General features: G+C 42.0%; 1 protein-coding gene across 1 annotated transcript in view; it reads right to left on the bottom strand.

Annotated features, from left to right (window-relative positions):
• The window catches only part of CACNA1C (calcium voltage-gated channel subunit alpha1 C), a 447783-nt gene that overhangs the window by 125000 nt on the left and 298466 nt on the right, over positions 1-24317 (bottom strand). The window contains 2 exon segments of the mRNA XM_068400796.1: positions 17657-17829; positions 24206-24309. Of these exon segments, the coding sequence (XP_068256897.1) occupies positions 17657-17829; positions 24206-24309 (277 nt within the window).

Below are 24317 nucleotides of genomic sequence, written 5' to 3'. Positions count from 1 at the left end.
AATTAATCTTCCTGGGACTTAGTGTAACAAGCTCCTCAACTGCTTTAAATGGTTGCCATTTTTCTTCTTTTTATAGCGCTATTGACAGCAATATGCCGCGTTCCACAAATATTTGGTCATTTCAGCCAGTGAGTGGAATGCACATTGCACAGAGGATCACATAACGGGCAGAAACTCCTGACCCTGCCAAGAGACAGCCTTCACAAGCCTCACACATGTTCTGTTCTGTATTTGACAGGAAGAACTTAAAACCCTCTTCGCATTTCCCTGCCTGAAGAGCAAAGGTATTCTTTGCATAACCTGTGGTATCTCAAATGTCTCGTAAGTACAGGATGTAGGACTCACACAAAACCAGACTTTACAGAAAGGAGTCTAACTCTCTGCTAAAAAGGGCAAGGTGAACAGTCTCCCTGGATAACTGGTTATACTGCTGGGCAAACATCGAGGTCTGCAATAGGAGTCCATTCACTGCAGAGTATCCACCTGCAAGTGCCGTGGAAGCAACTCTTAATCCCTGTGGCTGAAGGAGGACAGATGGGCTGGGTCACAGAGTGACAGAGCTGCTACCAGAACAGATCTTGAAAGATGTCTCTCTCCTGAATCTGGATCCTCCTATGACATCCTAAACTGTTTTTCTTGTCTGATAAATGACTTGTATTGTTTGTCTTGCTAGGAGCAACAAGTAATGGGCCAACGTGCAAGGCATTTACTTGCCAGGACATGGGGTATAGCATAAGTTTCTGGTGTCAGTCTAATACTTTTTAGCAACCTCTCTGGTTCTCCACAGAATTCTGAAGCAATTAATAAAAAAAAAAAAAAGATAAAAGGAAAAGTGAAACAATTGAGGATCTATGACTCTTTCAACAATATTTTGTGATGGTGAACAAATCACAACAGCACATTCTGCATGGTTCTGCAAGATTTCTCTCACATTCTTTATGATTTTAGCGGAGGAAGGTAGGACAAGCAGCAGTGCCACCAAATGCACCTAAATCTACCCCACAAAATGATACATGGGTGCAACAAGCAGAAGCATCTCACTTGAAAAACAGAAAGATTCCATTATGGCAGGCTGGTCTGGCAGGCGCCTTAGAAATGGGGGCATGAGAGCTGCACTGTAGATAATGTGTTGGAAAGCTATACAAACATTGATCATGAACAAAATAACTAACCACAAAGAAAGTGCCCTCAAGACAGTAAAATCAACAACTAAAAGAAAAAATCCCTCATGCTTTGCTTGCTTTTGGCCCTCTAATAAACATGACGCTATTCATGTTTTGCTCACTAACACTGTTATTAATGAAAACAAGCAGCACATAAGTTTCAAGCACGAATGTGGTTTTAAAGCAGGCCAGTATTTCCTGAAATTCCTGTGCATGGGGAAACTTCTGCATCTGCCCACCCACACAAATATACATCTGGGTGGGGAACTAGTAACTTTGATGAGGATCTCTACTTCAGCAGAAGTATCTTTGTTCTTTCAGTTCACATCCCTGCAGAGTGCAGAAGAAGCAAAAAAATTACAGAAGCTAGTTCCGACTCGATCTGCTTAGGTCATCAGAAGCTCCCTGGGGAGTGCTGCTCACCACCTAGACTGCTAAGCTTCAAAGTGACTGAGATTCAGCTCCGGCTGTTTTATGACATTCCTGCCTGTCACAAGCCATTTCAAGGTGGGTGACACCTGAAAACTCTGTGAGTGGCCTACAGTTTGTGAGGTAGAGCACATAAGAGGATATGTCAGGACAGCAGGGGCTGTTTGGATGGTGCAGGGTGGGGAGACAATGCCCTGGTAGCTCGCAATGGACATCTTGCCCAGCGGGAGCTCGCGCAACACTGCAGCCAGGGAGCTTAGGCAGGAATTGTGCCAATGAGAAGGTAGGTCTCTCTGAGGACTATATCCGGTATAGAAGAAGAAAACTATTGCCCTGGAGGCTGGCCCTTGTTGGCAGAACATCACAAAAACATGAAAAGTGAATGCGAGGGAGAAACTGGGCTGTATTATTTCAAAGGACAGGCAGGACAACTGGGCAGAGGGTGGGTCACAGGTGAAGGGACTGTGGGAAAGAACAAGTGACAGAATATTTTCATCTGAAATACCACTCTGCAAGCTGGAAGAGCAATGTATGCTTCCTGCATCTGCAAAGACTTAATTTAGGAGTGACTTGCTTAAAATATTTAAGCATTAATATTATCAAGAAAAAGAGAGCAGGAAGGCCCTGTCCACCTGAGCAGTCCCGTTGCACAGGCAGTGCCTGACAGAGATTAATTCTCAGCAAATGCAGACATTTTCTAATAGCAGTATTCATGTGGGATGTGTGAAAAGGCTTCTGCATGATGCCTTCCTGATGGTAAACGATCAAGCAATTCAGTTCACCAATGGACAGGTACAGCAACACACATCAGATCCAGGTCACTCTGGAGCCAGGGCTGTGTGAAAGCACTGGACCCCTGTGGTTGCATTTATAGATCACACTGAACAGATTCTATTCAGCTTCATGATCTGAAATGGAACTCACCTTTCCTATTCTGAAATGTGCATAAAATTCTGTTTTGAAACTCTAGTCTGTTACATTTCTTCTGTGCCTAGTAAATAAAATGTGATTTTGTGTGCTGCTCCCACATGTGGTGTTCTTTCAGACACTTTTGCTAACATAATGACTAGTCTGATACTAGACACTATTATCACAATATCATATGAGTCAGAAGCATGAGACATGCTAGCTGGGCAGGTTGTGTGTTACTGTGCAGCCAGAAGAAAAGCAAAGAATTGATGTTAAAGAGTTTTGCCCTTACAGTCAGCTTGTCAAACCTGTAATTAAAGCTTTTACACCTCTTGAGTAGGGCATTGAGAACAGATCAATTACCCCAAGCCAAAGAAACAGGCATATTATAGTGGCCTTGAAATAAAAGATTCCTAGTTTGCAAATAGTTCTAGCATGCAGGAGAGTGAGGGACTGATAACAACAGCTTGAGCTAAGCTTAGTGTGGGCAGGTGTTATGCAAGCTTCCCTCACACAGCTGTGTTAAAGCAAGTCATTCGTGACCTGGCACAGCCCTGTTATTCTGCTCATGGTTCTTCAAACAGCTAGATGATACACTTACATTTTGATCTGCACATCTGTGAGGATCCACACAGCTCTGCCACTGCATCCTTGTTCTCATGCTTAACCCTTCTGCTACTTCAGGGGTTGTGCGGGGCTTGGATGGGTGGACTCTTCGATGGGTTAAAAACTGGCTGGATGGCCAAGCCCAGAGAGTGGTGGTGAATGGGGCAAAGTCCAGCTGGTGGCCAGTCACTAGCAGTGTTCCCCAGGGCTCAGTTTTGGGGCCAGTGCTGTTCAGTATCTTTATAGATGATCTAGACGTAGGGATTGAATGCACCCTCAGTAAATTTGCAGCTGACACCAAGCTGGGTGGGAGTGTCGATCTGCTGGAGGGTAGGAAGGCCCTACAGAGGGATCTGGACAGGTTAGATAGATGGGCCGAGACCAACGGCATGAGGTTCAACAAGAACAAGTGCCGGGTCATATACTTCGGCCACAACAACCCCACACAGCACTACAGGCTGGGGGAAGAGTGGTTAGAAAGCGGCGCGGCGGAAAGAGACCTGGGGGTGCTGATCGACAGCTGGCTAAACATGAGCCAGCAGTGTGCCCAGGTGGCCAAGGCGGCCAATGGCACCCTGGCCTCCATTAGGAATAGTGTAGCCAGTCGGTCTACGGAAGTGATCGTCCCTCTCTACTCAGCACTGGTGAGGCCGCACCTTGAATACTGCATCCAGTTCTGGGCCCCGCACTTCAAGAAAGATGTTGAGGTGTTGGAGCGAGTCCAGAGGAGGGTGACCAAGCTGGTGAAGGCTCTGGAAGGTATGACCTATGAGGAACGGCTGAGGGAGCTGGGGTTGTTTAGCCTGGAGAAGAGGAGGCTCAGAGGTGACCTTATTGCAGTCTACAACTACCTGAAGGGAGGTTGTAGTGAAGTGGGAGTCGGCCTCTTCTCCCAGGCAACTAGTGATAGGACAAGACATAGCCTCAAGCTTCGCCTGGGGAGGTTCAGGTTGGACATTAGGAAGAATTTCTTCTCAGAAAGGGTCATTAGACATTGGAATGGGCTGCCCAGGAAGGTGGTGGAGTCACCATCTCTGGATGTGTTTAAGAAAAGACTGGACATGGCACTTAGTGCCATGGTCTAGTTGACATGGTGGTGTCAGGGCAATGGTTGGACTCGATGATCCCAGAGGTCTCTTCCAACCTGATTGATTCTGTGATTCTGTGATTCAGCCTATGGATTTCAATGTAGTAGGTAACATCCTCAACCTGATCTCCAGTGACCTCCATGTTACCTATCCTTGAGTCCGCTACAAAGACCTCTATAGTTTGCACTTATAGGGACATGTCTGACTGCAGTCCTTCCTCAAGTGGGCAAGGAGAAGTGAGATGCATCATGCTGTGGTGTGTGAACTTTGTAAATGGAAATGAGGATGCGAGTAGAACTATGAACACCCATGGGCCCTAAAGCTGAATTTGAATTTAGGCCTCAAGATCTGAAAGGCCAATTCTTTAATCTGTTGACTTATCTCTACAATCCTGCTAACTGAAGAGCTGCTGTAATCAGCAGGCAGACTCAGTGCCATAGCTATTTTCAGTTTGGTTCCCCAGTTGGAAACATCATCCTTCCCCCGCCACCTCTCCAGGCTTGATGTTGTTTATGAGATAACCGGGATGGAGAGACCTGCTTTTCTTCCCAGAAGCAAATACAACTGGAGATTTTTATCCTGTTAGCAGACTGTACTGGAGTGGATGGGAAGTTTCTCACCCGATAAGCAGAAGTGAGCAGGCACAGAGTGAGAGTGTGACTGCTGCTGCCTCTACTGGGGCCCTGCTGCAAGCTTCCCACCAAAGCGATGAGAAAGACTGGGTGCCATTCACAACTTTTGGTTCTTCTCAGCTGTGCCAGCACTGGCTATCAATTCAGTAACGTATATACTAGTTCAGCTGTGTAATGTCACCCAGACTCCTTGTCTCCGAGCTCTGCCACCGGAACATCACAGTGCCGCAGACCTCCTGTCAGCTACAGCTCATTGCGCTGCTCCAGTCAGCTTTCTAACCCCACTTGCATTTAAAACAAAATACTATTACCTTTGCCTTCTTGTATGCTTGCTTGTGAATCTATTTAAGAAAGCGATGGACTACTCGAGCTACCTGGCAGTCAGGCGCAGGGAAGGTGGAGGATATGACGGTTTCCCCTGGAGAGTTCTACTGATGCACCTCCTGCCTCCCTCAGCCTGTCCTGGTCTCTTAGAGGCTTCCCAGTTTGACCCCTTTCCACACAGAGCTCTTGGTCTGGGCCAAGGAATACGAGGTCTGGGCCTCAGTATTTATCTTCCTGCACATGAATCTTCAAGTTATAATACAAAATACATAAGGGAAGAAAAAGAGATAGGTAGATAGGTCATGATGAAAACACACACAGACCAAGGTAGGGAAAAGCTCATATCAGAACAACTTCTGTTACAGTTGGTCCTATCGCATTCTTCTATCTACCAAGAACACTTTCAAGACATCCAGATTACAAGATCCATATTGAAGATTCTAGTTGTACTAAACTTTTCCTACTTGACTTTGGACTAACCACACTCAGTTGCCTCTTCTGAGGCACTGGATGGCAGTTTTGACATCCCACCTGGGATATGCCCTTCCAACTGTCACACCTCAAGAGTACAAGCCCCAGCTGCTATACTTGATCTGTCAGTCCACAATGAAGGTCTTGGGTACCATGAAGTGTCTAACTTGGCGTTGGATGAATATGTTTAGGCGGCTGAACCCCATATGTACTAGCTTTGGTTTCCTGTAAAAAGAAAGTACATACTTTAAATTTGTGTTTATATAGTGCCAGACACACCGTGGCTTTGATCTCAGCTGGCATTACTGTAATACAACCAATTCTCACCCCCAACAGTTGTTTCTAACTCCAAACACATGTTCCATGTCCCTCAGCTACCATTACTGAATACCACAGCCTGTCTCCTGATAGTTCTTTACACCACATTAAAAAATCCGCGGGGTTTCAGCTGACATCAGTCCTGCTCACCAATGCTTTCTTCTCAATGACGAGACTCTTAAGGCTACATCTGCAATGATAACTCATTTTCAAATACTGATCATGGGTCATTCTCACTGACTTCAGCAGGAGCTGCTGAATACTCCACAGTTTTTAAAACCACTTTATAAGTGCCCTTATAAAGATTTAAGAGCACACTTTAGGCATCTACTTAAAAAAAAAAATGGCCTTGCTGTATAAATACCCATCTTGGGGGTTTGTGGCATTTCTTACTAAAATTTTCTGTGAAGATCCTGGTACTGAATGCCTTCTATGCCTCTCTAACCATGGAAAATAAAGCACATTCAATCTGTCAGAAGGTATGGCAATGGCAGTTTTCTCACAGACAGTAATGTCCTTTCTTGAGAAGTGGTGACACAGTGTCAGTGAATAAATCTTGGCAGCTTCAAGAAGTACTTCCCAACAGGGCAGATGAAGATTAATTTATTTGCACAAAGGTGTCTTCCTCAGCTATATAAACAATGGATTCCCTCTAAAGGCTTACCTGCAAAGATATTTCTCTATAACATATTAGTACTGTAAGAGGATTCCTACATCAACATAAGTCTTTCTTCCAGCAGGCAAAACAGAGGTGTTATCTCACCAGACAGTCTTTATTAGGGAAATAGCTTTTATAGCAGATAAACTTAATGCTCTATCAACATTAATGTCAGCCTCTATATGCTGTAGCTGGTCACACATCACTGCTCTAGCAGTTCTCAGCGTAATGTTCTTTGCGCTCCAGGTTACTAGAGTCAGGGAAGGGAGAAGCTGCAAAAAGCTGTAAGTTGAACAACACAAGCCGCATCCTCAGTTGCAAGAGAGCAAGAGTGCATGTAGATCACCACAAAACTTTTTCAGTCACAGAGGATCTTATTGGAAGAGTTTTTTCCCAGACATGAACTACAGCAGCCTAGGAGCTTATCTAATTTACGTAGCTTTTGATGCCTGCAAGGGAGTAAGAAGAAAAATTGAGCCTACGGCATAGTGTTGGAGTTTGCTCTCCACACTGCACTCCCTTCTTCCATGCAAAAGTGGCAGCAGAGGCACAGAGATCTGGTAGATGCTCATTGCAGTGACCCTTTCAGGGTCAGTTAATTATCTCAGGGCTGTCACTATTCACCAGCACTCACTCACTGCTGGAGTCATGCACATGCCTGAATTTGCCCCATCTTTCCCAAACTGAAGAGTTACTCTGCTGTACTTTCTAAAAATGCTTTTCCCACTTCACCAAACCATATCAGGCCTTCTGGTGCTATGTTGGAACAAATTACTGCAAAATTATATATTGTAACATTGGCCACAGCTTTGTCCTGAGGCTTCCTGAATACAAGCAGCTTTTTCTTCTTTTGCTCTCCAATCAAACAAAGAAACCAATTGTTTTCTCCATACTGTGCTTTGACATAAAATGCAGGCTAGAGCTAAACTGCTTCTACATCTAGTTTGGTTACACGGGATTTAGCTACCCTCAGTTGTAACTATCAGCAGAGAAGGAAGGGGAAAAAGGTTTTCAAATGGTTGGCTGCTTCTTGTTTTATGATGAAAACTTCCTTTCATCCAGAAAGAGAAACTGCGAAGTTGTGAAATCTATAGAACAATGAACCTAAATGCTGTTTTTGATAAAAGCTGGGTTGTTACATTACATTACTAATAAAAAACAACCCTGTTGATTAACTTACACAGAGTGAACCATCCATACATTCAGGGGAACAAGAAAATTTTATCTATTACAGTAATTAAGATGATTACGGGGCATTCATAGAGAAGGAAGATAGTTCAAAACCACCCTGATCAAACCTGTAAATGCCTTAAGTGATACAATCCAAGGTCAAAATTCTGGTCTAGAGGGCAGAGAATGGTGTGAGAGACTCTGGCACTGGCACTGAGAGGGTGGGTGACCTTGAGAACATCGTTTAGCCTTCCCGTGCCTTTCTCTCTAAATTAGACAAAAGAGCCCAGAACAACATTTCTCCCTTCTCTAAATACTAACCTGCATACATATTTTAAAGAATCAATATTGTATATGGGGCATTTCTAAGCATAACTTAACCTCAAAGTTTTAAATTTCACTTTGTTGAGAAAACAAATTTTTTCCTCTCTAAATATTTCTGGTTTTTTCCCCTCTTGGAAATGGGGAGAAAGACAATACAATCAAGGATAAGGCCCTACTGCTTCCTTTCTTTTTCACTCACAATAAAAAAAGAAAGCAACTTGTGAAGAGAGTCAGGAGTGAAGTCTACTCTCAGTTTTGGTTTTATTCCAACAGGAAGAAGTTAAATGTTGGTATCATAGTTTTGTTGACATTGCTGGAACGTGGGGCAAAAGTGGAAGCAGAATCACCCTAAGTGATTTTTCTTTTATTACTTCAGCTGCACAGAAAGTTACACAATGAAAATGACACTTTTAAATGGCAGCTTTACTTTCTCTCACCTACAGCGCTGAATATCATTGCCCCAGGTACTCTGCTACCGCAGCTACCTACAGGATCACTATGAAGCCTCACAAATGCTTTCCCATTCTTTTCTGATATATGTTGTTTTTCTTTTTTAGGACATAAAAGTTTATCTGGGTCCAATCCCACATGTCCTTAAGTACAGTTATAGAAGCAAAATGCTTCTATAAATGTAATGACAGCGGGTCAAATTCATGCCAGATACAACTGCATTTTAGCCAGTGGAATTATGCACTAGGCAAACATTACTATCTGGACTATTCAGTCCTGTAAACGATTTCAGATCCCAAATACCTCATGCTCTCCCTTTGGTGGACGACAGTTACACAATACTGAAGTCATGTGTGAGCACAGAGAAGCCTCCGCTGCATCAAGACCTCACATTGGGCAACATCTTCAAGTGCTGACACTTGCATGTTTTGTTACTGACCTCAGATGAAACAGATTGGGGCCCAAGTCCTTGCCCAGGCAAAATCCCCTGTAACTACAGGAGGATTTTTGCCTAAGGACTGCAGGAGTGATTCAGCCCAATGTGAGAACTAATGTCCCAGAAGCTTTTTCTAGGCAGCATGCTAATTATAGACTCAAGCTGGACATCTGTGGCACAAACCCATGCAGCATTTTGCAACCTGAGCTTTTCTGTGAAGAAGAGAACAACCACACAACAAAAACAAAGCTTTTTACAAATTTTACAAAGCAATTTACAGAGGCCTTTTAGCAAGTGTCCTCAAACTGTAGTATTAATATTAAGAGCAGTGTATGAGCTACTTCAAGAGATGGCAAAGTAGAAAAATGCCACTGTTACTGTTTTCTACAGAGCATGCATTGGGCAGTGCACACAGCTGGGAGTTGCTGTCACTCCTGTCCAAGCAAACCATGTTTTGGAACATCTGCAGCTGAGTACATGGAGGTTTTTTCCCCTAGAAGCAACCAACTGGTGGTGCAGTGAACACCAAAAAGCACTTTTGTCCCTCTGTCTCCAGGTGAAAAAGAATAAATCTATCACAGCTGCTAAACTCCTTGTGAAATACCTATCAGGTGCCCTTTTGAAATGCCTACAATTGTTGGCACTGCGGCTAATCTTTTCCTAGTTACCAGATGATTATTTTTCACATCAGTGGACAATGATAGAAGTAGATGACATTGTGCCTTCTTCCTCTTTAGATGAGGTTTTGACAGATAATAAATCATTTCACAACACTGGCTTTTATTTCCTTGTATTTATGCATGGAGAGCAAAATGCAGCCAGGTTGTATGATACTATTCTCAAATCACCAACTGGTATTGGAGGAACTAAACTGATAAAGGTTTAATTTTCCAGCCTGTGCTTCTTACAGCTTTTGCTTAGATGATCTTAAATCCCATGCAAGCACCCTGTGTTTTTTTAGTTGCTTTTTGACAATAGGCAAAAATCCTCTAAAATATCAAGCTGTGCATGCCTGTCAAGGGGTGGTTGCCCATGTCCTTCCATGTGTATGTGAAATACATTGGGACAAATTCTGTGGATGAAACTAGAATAAATCAGGGTGAACTGACTTGCTGTCAACAGACAAGTTCAAGTGTGTTTCAAGTGTGATCTGTTAAACAGGAGATAAAAATTAACTCAGTACACCATCTTTTTGCTCATAGAGTAAGATGACATGAGTTTTAAGGTAGTGATGGTGAAGACTGAATTTAAAATACACATCTTGTAAATACCCTCTCTCTCATTTTTCCCTCTGCGTCTTCCATGTTAACTCCCTAGCTGTGCACTTCCCCATTAAATTTCATCACAGAAAATGGACCAAGAGTTTTTTAGGCCACCCTGAAATTTTAGCCTGTAACTAAGTCTTTGAAAATCCTGTTATGTACTTTCTACTTTAGACCTTATTCCACAGCACCATGCTATTTTTTCAGGCTGAAAGTAATAAGCTAATTCCTTGTCAGTACACTAAGCACATGATTCGGAGGCCACAGAGCAAGCTGACATATGAAATTACTAACTGTAAAAATTGAACAAGTTGGTGTTCTTTTATCTTGATATCCTGATTAGATCCGTACACAAAACTCTCTCTAGCCAACAGATTCAAACCGCTAAATTTCCCAAAGGGTTGCACAGGATTTAGTGACAGCTTTCTTTAAAGTACGGAAAATATTTGGTATATAGCCTCACTGAAACCAACGGAGTCTCCTTGTGGTATATAAGTTGACTCTGCAAAAGGAAGTCAAGTCAACAGGAATCGGATAGATAAATCCTAAAAAGCCTGAACTTTTAGAGAAAGGGGGTCATGCTTTTATCCCTGTTATGTAATAGAGTCAAACTACTATTGGAGCTCTGGGGAATAAAACCCTGTTTGGGCTGAAATTACTGAGGCTTCTATTTCAAGAGTTCTCAAATTCTTCTCTTGTCCTGTTTGAACCACCAGCTCTCCTGTTCTCATTTCTGGCCCGATGTTCAGAAGCACAAAGTGTTTCCATGAAAGACACAGATTTTCCAAAAGTTCTAATGGTCCAAGAGGTCCTCATTTCTTCTAAAAGTTTTACTTTTGCAGCTGAAAACTTCCTCCCTGTCTCAAAATAATTTTCTCCTAGGGAAGACTCATAAGCCTGTGATTAAATGCACTCTACTGTCTAGTCATGACTACTGCTGTTCACAAGTAACACTGGTTGCAGGAGTGAGACAGTATCTGTGGTCCACCAAAAAGTTAGGCTGCAGTTGATTCCTTAGAGGCAGTGAACTCAGATGTTAACAAACATTTCCAAAGGTGAACTCAGATGTTAACAAACATTTCCAAAGGTCAATAATGCACTACAATAATTGCTCTGAAGGTGAAGATTCAAGACTGTTTCTTTTTAAACAGCTTAGTTTTTAACACATTTAGAACCTGCCTGTATTTCTGTACTTTTTGTCTTCAATTGGGCACTTTCTATTCCCACTTTAACTGAGGCATAAGTCTGCATGTACAGTCAACCCCCTTCCCACACCTTTCATTATTTAATGTACCACCTGAAGTATTGCTATATGCTTTTGATAGGCAACGCGTTGATTTGTACTGTTTTTTCTGCTGTGTTACATGAAAACCTGATTATCTCCAGCCATCAGTCCCGTTACAATAGAGCCTTGGAGTATGATGAGACTTTAAATTTTTGTAGGGTAAGCTACTTGCAAATCAGCTCTTGAATTTACAGTACTACCTTGGATATGACTTAACTAGAAGAATGAGTTTTCTTGAATCACAGAACGCCTTTGTTATCAGATCCCAGGCCAAGCAGTGGGCTCTGTTACTCTTAGGAGCTCTGTTGACGTTAATGTGGTCACACTCACATTGCAGATGGCAGCACCAAATAGAACTAAAATAGGAGGAAACAGAGGGAGGGCAAAATCTGAGCAGTCAGAAACATCGAATTACTTCTCCCTGCCCATTCACAGCTTTTTCCTGACCCCAGTGCAGTCAATGGGAGTTTTGCCAATTAATTTCAATAGGAGGAGAATCTGGGTTGGATTGAGGTTTCCTGCTTCTGCCCACAGCAACACAGATGCATTCCAGACCACTCTCAGGAAGAAAAAAAAAAAAAAAAAAAGGGCAAATTCCCAGTTACTGTGGCAACAGGCGGGACAGTTCTCTTTGCTATCATGTAATTTTGAAATTCAGTAGCTGTTTTGTGCCATGACATGTGTTTCTCTCTGTCAAATTAATGTTTTCTTCCCGTGCAGAAGGCCCATCAGAGAAAGAGCATAGAAGAAAACCATCAACACAAACAGCCCCAAGAAGCCTTTTCACATTTCCCACCTCACATCTGCCACAATGGCAAAATCATGTTTGCAAACAACAAGGAAAAACTGCCTTAAACATGTACCTCCCAAAACACAGAGAATTAATTCAGCCTGCTCTGTGAATGCCCCTCAATGCATGTGAGAGATGACTGGTAATAAACTGTCTCAGAAAAATGCCAAGACCTCTGCTATGGAGAGCATCAGCTAAAGGCTGCGCAGATTGTCTGACTCTGGCTGCATTTGTCTTCCTTTCTTACCCTTTCCTCCACTAAGGTCCTCACTGTTGTAGTCCTTGTACTTGTTGACCATTTCATTAAGGGCTGTAAACACCTAATGAGACTTAGGGCAAGGTTTGACAGCTTCAGGAAAGCAGTGGCATATACAAACTATGACTGATGATGCCCTAAGGACTGGCACAGGCAGTCAAACCAAATGGGGGGTGCAAGTGAATTTCTCTTCCCTTCCACCTTGTGTTCTCTGTTTTACAGGAGGCAGTTCCCATGCTGACAGGCAGGCAGCCCCCTCTACAAAGTAAGACAGCAAAACTTGCCTCTGCAGCCAAGGACAGAGAAGAGACTGGAAACATATGTTCTCTGTGGTTGGGATGATTCAGTTTAGGTAGACTACCTGGGTCAGAGCCCAGATGGTGTAAACTGCTGAGCCTCAGAGTTTACATTAGCTGAGACTCTAGTTTAATAAGTATATTTTAATTAAACTTCTAAACTTTTTCGATGTTCTTTATAAAAAACCTCCAAACCACCTCCAAGGGGAAACTGAGGAAGCAAAAACTGATGTGACTTCTCTAAAGTAACGGTGTGAGTCACTATCAGAGTTCAGGCAGCAGCCCACATCTCCTGAGCATCAGTACAATATAACTGATGCAAAGGCAACCCCTGAAGTTTATTGAAATAAAACAACAGCTTAAGGAGGTCTGAACTGCCCTGTGCACTTCTGTGAATAGTTGTCTGAAAGGCTCAGGGCTGATACCTTAAAAGTCAACATTATTAATTAATTAATCGCTGAACAAAGTGTTCTGGAAAGGGTTAGTAACACTCTTTTGTGGTGTTCAGGATGTTTTACTAGAGACAGAAAGCAACGAGCTTTGAAGAGCACTTGAGAGAAAAGCACACTGAAGCCACGTATGAAGCAACTGAGCTCTTTCAGCAAGAGCTAAACAGAAGAAGACATTGGAGCCTCAGCGATGCAAGCTCAGCACTGCTAGTAGGTGGGATTCAAATGTCTGGAGCGCACTCAAGCCAAAGGGATTCCTGAGGGCATTTACAACTGTGCCATCTGTCCCTTATAGCTGGGGCTTATTTTGTAGATGGTTTTTGAAAGATAATTAATACCATCTTTCTCCCTCAGTTTAATCCTACTGGTGATTGTCTGCTGTCATGAATGCCAAAACATTCAACACAGTAGACAACATGCCAAAAAAAACCAAACCCAAACCAACAAAACACCCTGTCTCTTACTCATGGTACCTTTTCTGTGGTATTATCTTAAGCTGAAGCCATTAAGGAAAGGGTCTCTACTTCTCGGTTTGATTTGTTACACAGTGTTCATTCAATCTATCTTCTAGCAGATCTACCAAGCCCCAAGAGTGGTACAGCTGCAATGTGACTCAGCTTCAGGAGAGCAGACAGACCTTGTCAGAGCTGGATAGTGAACTAGTCTCCAGCACCTGAGTGGGTTGAGAAAGAGACCTGGGGGTGCTGATCGACAGCTGGCTAAACATGAGCCAGCAGTGTGCCCAGGTGGCCAAGAAGGCCAATGGCATCCTGGCCTCCATTAGGAATAGTGTAGCCAGCCGGTCTACGGAAGTGATCGTCCCTCTCTACTCGGCACTGGTGAGGCTGCACCTTGAATACTGCGTCCAGTTCTGGGCCCCGCACTTCAAGAAAGGTGTTGAGGTGTTGGAGCGAGTCCAGAGGAGGGTGACCAAGCTGGTGAAGGCTCTGGAAGGTATGACCTATGAGGAACGGCTGAGGGAGCTGGGGTTGTTTAGCCTGGAGAAGAGGAGGCTCAGAGGTGACCTTATTGCAGTCTACAACTACCTGAAGGGAGGTTGTAGTGGAGTGGGAGTCGGCCTCTTCTCCCAGGAAACTAGTGATAGGACAAGAGGACATAGCCTCAAGCTTCGCCTGGGGAGGTTCAGGTTGGACATTAGGAAGAATTTCTTCTCAGAAAGGGTTATTAGACATTGGAATGGGCTGCCCAGGGAGGTGGTGGAGTCACCATCTCTGGATGTGTTTAAGAAAAGACTGGACATGGCACTTAGTGCCATGGTCTAGTTGACATGGTGGTGTCAGGGCAATGGTTGGACTCGATGATCCCAGAGGTCTCTTCCAACCTGATTGATTCTGTGATTCGGTGAGACGGTTCTGCAGAAGGTACGTTCGTAGGCAGTAGAATAAGCAAAATGTGGGATCACATAGGTAGGCAGAGTACGTATACCAGGAGTTTCTTCCCATGACATACATGACAGATAAGCATGTCAGCCAATGAAGTGAGTATGACATCTTAGTAGAAGACATCTTCAAGCTATTTGGCTTTGAAAATATGTTCTCACTTGTCATGTGAATAAAGATTGAAATTCAGAAATATCAAGAAATACAATTAAAAAATATGGTACCTGCGATTCTGCATAAGTAAATACAACAGCCTATTGGAAAAGAAAAATGAAAGCGATTTATGAAATACAAAAGGCCAGAGTGTAAACTCCACAACTCATCTGGGTGGGGGCATGCATCCAGACATTTTTATTGGCTTTGGGGAGCTGTTGCCCTTCACTGTCTGTACCCAGAGGCTATTTGCTTCCTCACCCGAGGACAGCAGCACAGAGACCCTTTCCTTCCACAGTCAGCAAAGCCTGTGGTGGGAAGACCAAGGCACAGCACTGGATAGTACACCAAAGCTAGAAGAAGGATTAATTTGGCATTCATAAATGCAGGCCACAGGTGCTAAGAAGAAAACTGCTATCAACAGCCTGCTCTAGATGGGGCACATATGTCAGAAGGATAGGCAAATAAACTTCATAGAGTGACCTGTTTACTTGGTCTCTCCTATTCTCTTGTGCAGAGACTTTTGTTAGCGTGACCACTGTCCCTAGTACATGGCCAAAATCAGTCCACAGCCTTCCTTCACATCCTGAGCAACTCCTCTCAACAGAAGCGTAATTTTACTGTTTAGCACTAGGCACTGCAGTCATCTGTTCCCAAGCCTGGTCTGTCATGTAACAAAAATGGATAATGTGACCTAAAGCCACAAAGTCACAGAGAATAACATCCTGTGTACTAGGGACTAGTCAGCAACCACTGCTCTTAGACCTGACACTTGGAACCAATGGCATTGAAGACAGTGTATTCATTAATAGTTTGGAAAAGAAATGGGTAACAAGTTTGTTAATAGTATGCAATTCTGTTATTAACAGTCAACTGTGAGAAACTCTAGACAACTTGTCAGATGTAAGAGGACTGATTTTATAACCGTGTCTTACAAAACTCATCTTATTAAACTGAACAGGAAGAACTGAAAGCAAGCTGAAGATATGTTATCTTTCAGTGCTTAACGTACCCACCCATAAAAGGAGCTTGTTAGCTCAAATGTGGATTGACCCCACAGCACATGCAATGAATCTACATCTGACATATTCCACAACTCTTTCACCAGAGCAGCATTGTGTTTGTGTTAATTCAAAAGGGAAAACTTCAGATCTGCTAGTAACCAAGGCAAGTTCTCATCATGCTACCTTGCCACTATGGCTACAATCTTCTTTAACAGGTATGTCTCTAAGAGGAAATGTGATAAACACGACCCAATTCCCATTGAAGTCAAGGGAAGGTCTCCTGGTGACTTCAGTGGAGTTGCATGCAACCCAGTCCTTGGCCTCCCCACTCAGATGTCATACAAGTACACCAACCAGAGCCTACTGTGGTAGTGATGATTTTTCTTTTAAAACAGGGAATCCTGTCCACAAATAAATTAATTTGGATCACCAGACATCACCTTCTGTGTATTATATGCCACAGAGCAGCAAATTTTGGCCATGAATAACAAATTCATTTCTGAGTGATTACTGAGGTTAAATTGTGAAAGTAAGCTATACGCCCTACGAAGACACCATCATAAAAATGGAAATAACCTGATTTGGGGAAAGTCTTAGCAAGTCATCCTGGTGACTCCTTCAAGTCCGGATACCTAAGTATCATGGGTATAACCTGATATTAATGACCTCACATTTTTTTTCTAAAAGAACTTAAATATTCCGGCAGCGACAGGGAGTAGTGCTTAGTCCCCAAAAGATCATGAGCATCTGATACAAATCCTGCTTTACTCTGTAGACACAACTTTCTCATGTCGAATCTTCCTGTTCTTAGAATTTATGTTTCTGATTGGATCATCCCACGGATTTTGCTTGTTTGGTAGGAAGGGTGATCTCTAGGGAAATGTTTCATGTCTTCTCTTCCAAAACCAGACTAGGAAAATGCATATTTCCATAATGAAAGCTAAGAGTAGAGCCAGTGTCCATTAACTGTGTAACTCTCTAAAGGTTCCAACTCTGACATTTCCCAGGTGCACAACCTGCAGTGATAACTGCTAGGTGTTTCTGAAGTGTTACACAGCCTGTATTGGTAAAAGGAGGTAGAAGACGACTCAACAAAGGTAATGAAATATAGGGAACCGCTGCTTTCTTCAAGCCCTTCCTTCTTCAGAATTTCTAATACGAAGAGATAGTTGGTGAATTCTCACTTTGCACAAACTTCTTCTCAACTCCAGAACAGAAGAATAAGAGATCATTCCCATACAAGAAATGTCTGAGAGCTTAATTCCAGCCTGGCAAAAGCAAACACAACTCCACTGATTTCAATGGAGTTACAGATGGTCCACTTAATGTACAACAGCGTTGATTTGGCCCTTCTCCCATACTGTAGCACTGCTTTGCCTAGAAACCTTTGCTTTCAAAGTAATTAAGCATTTGTAAACAGCCTACAACACTGAACTGCAATTAAATAACTGAACAGGAGACGGATGTATATTTTAAAACTTATCCCAGTAGTGGACTTTAACAGCAAGTATTGATCTTTTTTTCTGTTTAATATCAGGATCTTATGTCAGTATCACAGACAAGAAACTGAGGATCTGCAGAACAATATCAATTATTGTACATGTATTTCTCCCTCCCACCGTTTCCTACAGGTATTAAATGGGAACCATGTACAAGCATAGTGAGAGTCTCAGAAAGAACTTGTTCTTCCTTATAAGCTATCTCAGCAGTACAGCAGGTGGGCACAGGCTCTCTTGCTAAAAGCACAGAGAGAGAGAGAGAGAGACAGAAGAAAATTGCTTACTGTTTCGAGGCTTCTCCTCATCCATGCCTTCATCTTCATTTTCTGGGTCAATATCTTCTGCTTGAGTTATCCAGTCTAAGTATCCCTTCAAATCCTCCTCTAGCTGTTGTTTTTCCCGTAACTTCTGGAAATCACCCCGAGCCTTAGCCTTCTCTCTTTCTTTGGAAAACTCCCTAGCAAGAGGGAGGGAGGGATGGGACACGGGCAGAGGGAAGGAAGAGATTGAAAAACAATGGGTTAGATTGATTTCCACTAGAAAGTCTCCACATCCTGTGTAGCACACCCAGCTTTCTCTACTCTTTCAAGACAGACACCTGAACGGAGTTATTCTTTCCAGATACACATATAAAACAGCTGGAGTGTCCACATTTTTATCAATGCTTCAGAAAAGATTAATATCTTTTTTTAATCCTTTCATTCTCAACATTTCATTGATAATTCAAATAAAATGCATATGTAACATTTACGTATGATACCATATACTTTCTAATATTCTTTACCACTTGATATTCTTCAAGTTATCAATAAATTTCTATATGAATAATGGTTAAGTTAATTCAATGATGAACTGTTTGACAATAATCTGACATCCGGAGAGTGAGATGGTGGCTCTAATTTTTAGCCAGGTTTCAATCTGTCTTTAAGATTATATGTGTAATCACAACTAAGTTGGGCTAATTGTAAGTGTAATTAACAGTACTCACAATTCTGTACACATTTAATTATGGGCAATTTCACCCACAGTACTGGGCAATATATTTAAAAACTCAGACCTCAATGTTTTACTGCAGACTTTCAGTATTCAGGGCTGTTATCTGACATAAAACACATTTTTCAAATCTCAAATTGGATAGACAAACATGATAAATTATGGGTAGATAAAACTGATAGATCCCGTCAGAAAGTGAACTAGGGTAGACATTTAATACTTTTATGAAAGACCACTCTTGGGAATATAGGCTTAAAACAGAGGGCATAGGAACAAGAATTTCCTGTTGCTTAGTTATTAACCCAGGTGCTGGCTTTGCCTTCTTTTTTTGGCTGTGGTGCTGTTTCTTCCTCTCTTTCAGAGACACCTATAGTGCATTATTTTTTTTCTAGAAATGCTGACCTACCTCTATTTAGAGACTCTCTTGCTGTTCTAAACCAGGTTTTAACACTTCTATTTTAAAAAGTAAGCTTAATGATTGTGAAAAGTGCTGGATCAAGAGTACTTAAGCATTAAGTCTTACATCTGCTGAAGCAGATCACTACAGAAGGCACACACAGCAGATAAAATAGCCCACTGTTTCTAGAAATGAGAGGTAAAGTCATTCTCTCCAGTGCATTATCCATTACCCTTGCTGATGACTGTCAGCAATGAGTACATTTTTAAAAAAACCTCCACCTAATATTTGTCTTAGGTTTGTTGCTGCAAAAAAACAAATAGGAAACCTATCACTAACTTTGGTGGGATAACATTACAGTTATGAAAACCCTACCCAAAATGTTAACGCGTGCCATGTGAAGTGACCTCAAGCAACTGAGACGGAGGTGAGTTTCTAACAGTGAGGTGAAGTACTTCCCTCCTGTCTGGTCCAAAACCCACCGAAAGATTTCTATTGACTTCACAGGCTTTGGGTCAGGCTTTCAATATTATGAGCTGTGCACGAAACCAGCACTGCAGCAGAATAAATGTAGGATGATGCCTTCAGTTCAAGCCAAAGTATGTGACAAAGTATGCCTGTGTGATCTTCACCCCCGTCACATTGCTGACGGTTCAGCCCATCCCATGGGACTGGGATAATGAAGGTGGAAATCAGGAAGAGAATCATTGGCTTCGCAGGCCTGAAGGTAGATCACAGTCAACCCTGGGCCTAAACTTAGCCACAAGGCAGAAACAGCTATTGCAAACATGGCAAGAATGAAAAAATCAAATTTTCTCATGCTAGGAGAGATATTTTGTTATTTAAAATGTAAAACAAACGAACAAATCCTCAACAATAATAATAAAAACTGTACAAATAATTTTAGAAAAATTCAATCATCAGCAGTTATATTTTCTGCTTCAATAACATCTTTCCTCTCGGTCTGACATAGTGCCTTATCCAAATTGATGAGTTAACTCTCAAAAAAAAAAATCACTGAATGAAGCTATGTATTATAAAGCCTGTTTGATAAATCAAATCCCAATATTTCAATTGTTGGCTCCTAAACTGGTATTTTAGAACCTAGAACAAATGGGTCCAATTTTGAAAGGGACTGAGCCCTCAACTCTAAGTGAAAACTATTTATATTTGCATGGACATAGCTTGCAAGGGGCTGTTTTAGAAACCAAAGTGGAAAACATCATGTAACAGCCCAGCTTACAGAAAGTGAAATTCCTACTATGCACTGAGGTGGATCATTTACGTTAGATGCACCTAAGCTGCATGCCTACTTAGGTCTTTTCAGTCCCCACTTACTGTCTCTCTCAAATGGGACTCGGGTTAGGGGAGAGCTAACTAAACCAACGTGAGGTTTTAGCATGATGTCGTTACACTGACCATCTGCATAGGAGTGAATTTGTTACCTAGCTTTTTAATGGCACAACTGAAAATACTGTGATTGCCTAGTCTAAATGATCTGCAATTGCATGTCTCTTTCCTTTGTACAATGTATGATCTCCACATCTCAGATGACTCTCCAAAGAAGACAACTTATATAAATTATCTGAATTTTTGTGCTCTACTAACATTAAACCACTCAGAACAGGTGGGTCAGGAAATTGCTAATGCAATTCAAACCGCCTCCTATGTGGAATGCCAGCCTGCACTCAGGCAAATGTAGTTCGCGATAAAGAATTACTATCAATGGTCATTTACCATCCCATATGAAATGAGTTGGCGACTTCAGTCCAGTCCCTATTGCAGGCAGGCGTGCACATTACCTCTGCCACCATCACAGTTGGCAATAAGTGGTCATTGTTTGCAGTTTCAGCAGGGAGGCCAAGAACCAAATAAGCTTTCTGATGGAAGTGTCATCTTGGGTCTGGAGGTGTCCTTCTCAAAAAAGATTACACTATCATGTCAGGATAAGGTCGACAAAGGCTTGCAGAACTACCAAGCAATCTGCCTCTTTTAAGTGAACAAGGGAACATCTGTTTAAGAGTCGGTGAATCTGGTTGATTTTACCAGAATTCAGTTTGCTCCACTTTCCTTTACTTCTCCCAGAAAATTATACGATACATCTGCCAAAGGGAATACCAAAAAGCAGAGTATTCTGAAGAGATGTTTTCTCTGTGTGAGGTTAGAGTGGCTCAAGATCATAAATCTGAACACCCAGCTATGTATCCTGTGCTGTTCCAGAAGAAAATTTCTCTTGCCCATCCTGATGGTGGAATATAGGTAATTCTTGTCTATATCTAATCTCAATATTATTTCTCACATTTAGAGGAGTGATGGAAGGTAAGCAAACCAGCAGAATTCTAGCAGTTCAAAACTCTTGCTTAGTATTAAAAGTGCAGCACAAGGCTTCAAACCTCATCCACCCTGAGAAGTACACCAAGGAATGAAAAGGCTTGGAAGAGGGAACAAAAGACTAGGAAAAAGCCCTGAAAGGTCACAAAAACTGGTCCAGGAGGAGCTACAACCACAGCCAGCCTCCCATTCACTCTGACCTCTTCCTTGGCAGAAAGAGCATCAAAAGCAGCCAACTGGGTTTTCCAAGATCCTCTCAAAGCAGAAGAAATGGCTGTTCTCCTGCCCTCCATTTGCCCTAGGCAACTGCTTGTTTGTGCTGGGTGTGTCCTGGGATTTGGATCACTGCTAGGCAAAATATAAAAGAAATGTGAATCTATATGCTTAGGTGTGCAAGTCTGAAAGTTGAACCCACACTGCCATTTTTTTTCCTCACTAATTGACTGAAACAGATAACGCAGATGTGAACACCTCTGATCTCAGGAGACCTCTAAGAGGGGCTTCACTGCTTACAGTAATGATGTGGAACTCTTTTGCCTGGGCTCGAGGAGGTCTACTGTGTGATCTGCTGACTGGATATTTCCTTTGGAATACATGAATTTTATACTGTGCTCAGTCAAGACAGGAAAAGGATTATAGCTCTACACGTGAATACTCTGTCATACTATTTAGCTTAGCATGTGACTAGTAAATTCACCAGAAGGATCATGAATGGATGACGTACGTACTTGAGGAAAAACAAATTACAAATGAGTTCTTTGGGCAGAGCAGAACTCAGCATTTGATTTTGCAGGTGCAATCAAGGTGTCTTTGTGAATACAATTAATTACACTTACATATTCAGAAGTGATTAAAAAAAACTAAGCTAATCTGTCATTGACGAAGTCTACCTACACGACATGCTTGGTGAAGTTCCTGAAATAGATAAATGGGAAGAAATCAGAGATGCCCAGAATGAATATACAAAGATGCCCAGGAATGCTGCTTTGTATCTACACAGAACAGACAGGTGGATCATCTGCAGAGATCAGACTAATAGCAATAACAAGTCTCTAAAAAAAACAGCTGAATCTGCAAAGTGAAGACACTTTGCAACTCAGCAGAATTTAGAACTGCTTTAGAAAGTTAATTGTTTAAGAACTGCTTAAGAACTGTTTAAGAGCCCCCCCCAAAATTTGGAACATTTCTCCCATAATTTCTGTGTTTTTTCACGGATGCAAACTCTTAAGTTTCTTTTCACTTTTCTCCAGTTGGGAAAAATTTTACAGAAACAATGCAGCTGTTATGACACTGTGAACACAGCCAGAAAGAGTGACTCACAGCTTAAACAAGGTGAACTTCATCTTTGATTTCTGTTCTCTCTACAGATTGTTTCCATCTCTTACCACTAACTGTGGTGGTCTAGCTGTAGTATGTCAGGAGGTGGAAGACCTAGGCCCCAAAACACTTTCTTGAGTTGAAAAATGAAAGAGAGAGGAAATCCAATTTTTAATTATGTACAGACTCAAATCCAAGTGTAGGTAAACTGAATCAGCAGTTCTTCAACAGTATGCACTCCTCAGGGCTGGGTTCACAGGCACTGTTTATCCAATGAGATACTATATGATCTTTAACCACTGTCCTATATAGTCCTTGAGTGCACCTCTGATACAACAGATCACTTTCCTTCTGTCAGGTGGTCATCATCCTTCACTACTGTTGACATCCTTACCTACTGATCAGAGTACCCACCTAGAGAAATGAGGAGTTTATGTTTTAAAATTGTACCCAGAGTATCACTCTCCAGATATCCAAAGACAGACTATTGCCTGACACTTCATCACTGGTTTTTTTTTCCCCACTCCCATTACTGCTTGGAAACCCTTCCCTTTGCAACTGCTGTCTTAGCGGCATGTCTCCTTCAATGGAGTAATGAAGATAGTAGTAATACCTCCTGAAGATCTGCTGTTACCTGTCTCTTTGCGGGATGGCCAATGGTGGATCTTCTTCTCTGGTCCTACTACTTCCCTTCCTATGTTGTTGGCCCAAGTACTGAGGACATAATTTCTGTGAGGTATCAAGTCCTCTCTCCTGCTCAGAGATTATTTTCCCTCTCTTGTGATCAAAAGACAGGGAACTTCAGGGCTGCCCACTCAGGCAACAGGTACAGGATCTGATCAAATCCATTTAGAGCTCATTAAAGGAGGCAGGATGTTAGAAACAAAGAAAAAGCGAAGGCATAAAAGTCCTCATACCATATTTATCCATGTACATTGAATGGCTGTAGGCACTCAGTCATGTCCAAATATGGAATTAGAAACCTAATTCTAGGAGATCTTTTTTAAAAATCTTGTGAGGAATGTTTGCTGGCTTGATTCCTCTAATTATGTGGCTCCCCAGGGGCAGTAAAGTTTTTAACTACTGGGGACAATATCAATTGTTTTTAATCAAAGCTACTAAAATGATGCTTTGCAGTGAGGGTTATACTGCAGAACTAAAATACAGCTAAATGCCTAGATGTCTTAGGAATGCTTAAACTCTGGAAGGAATTCTCCTGCTTCTCTGTTCATCCTTAAAAAAGGTCAGAAGAAAATGATCTTTTCTCCCTGCATCATGCTAGGCTTGTAATCTGCACAATAGAGATAATGTGCTTATTGAAGAAGAAATGTGCCCAAGACATTCTCCAGGGAAAACAGTCTCCCATTAGGCTGTGTTTTAGAGATACCAAGCAATGTGAAAATTTCTTATGTGAGAAGACATAATTTGGCAGGAATCTCATCCCACAAATGCGAAAGGATTTGTCTCATGCTCTCATTTCTCCTTCAGTCCCACTGACTCTTCCAGAAATTTTACCATAATCCCCTTCTTCTATGGTGAATGGTATGCTTTGCCCATTACATAGAGAAACAAGTTGCTGTCAAAAAGTTGTATTCCTTTGATTTAGTCGAAAGACTCCTTCCATGCCATTAGAAATGCCATGTTTTGCTATTGGTACAGCAATAGCCTAGGCCTTCTATTAAGGTTCCTGAGATCAACCCACCACTGCCTGTTGTTTTGGTAACCAGAGAGTAGGAATAGAAATACAAATTTTTAAAAATAAACAATAATAAAACATTTTCCTGGTACTGCTTACCCGCTAAGTACACCGAGAACCAAGTTAAGTACAAAAAATGACCCTATGATGATTAGTGTAACAAAATAGATCCAGGGCCAGTCCCTTCCTATGGCATCATTGACCTGGAAGA

The sequence above is a fragment of the Nyctibius grandis genome, chromosome 5 (genome assembly GCF_013368605.1).
Source record: "Nyctibius grandis isolate bNycGra1 chromosome 5, bNycGra1.pri, whole genome shotgun sequence".
In the NCBI taxonomy this organism is placed as follows: Eukaryota; Metazoa; Chordata; class Aves; order Nyctibiiformes; family Nyctibiidae; genus Nyctibius; species Nyctibius grandis.
The sequence above is the reverse complement of the archived record's forward strand: the minus strand, read 5'-3'. Positions and strand labels throughout refer to the sequence as shown.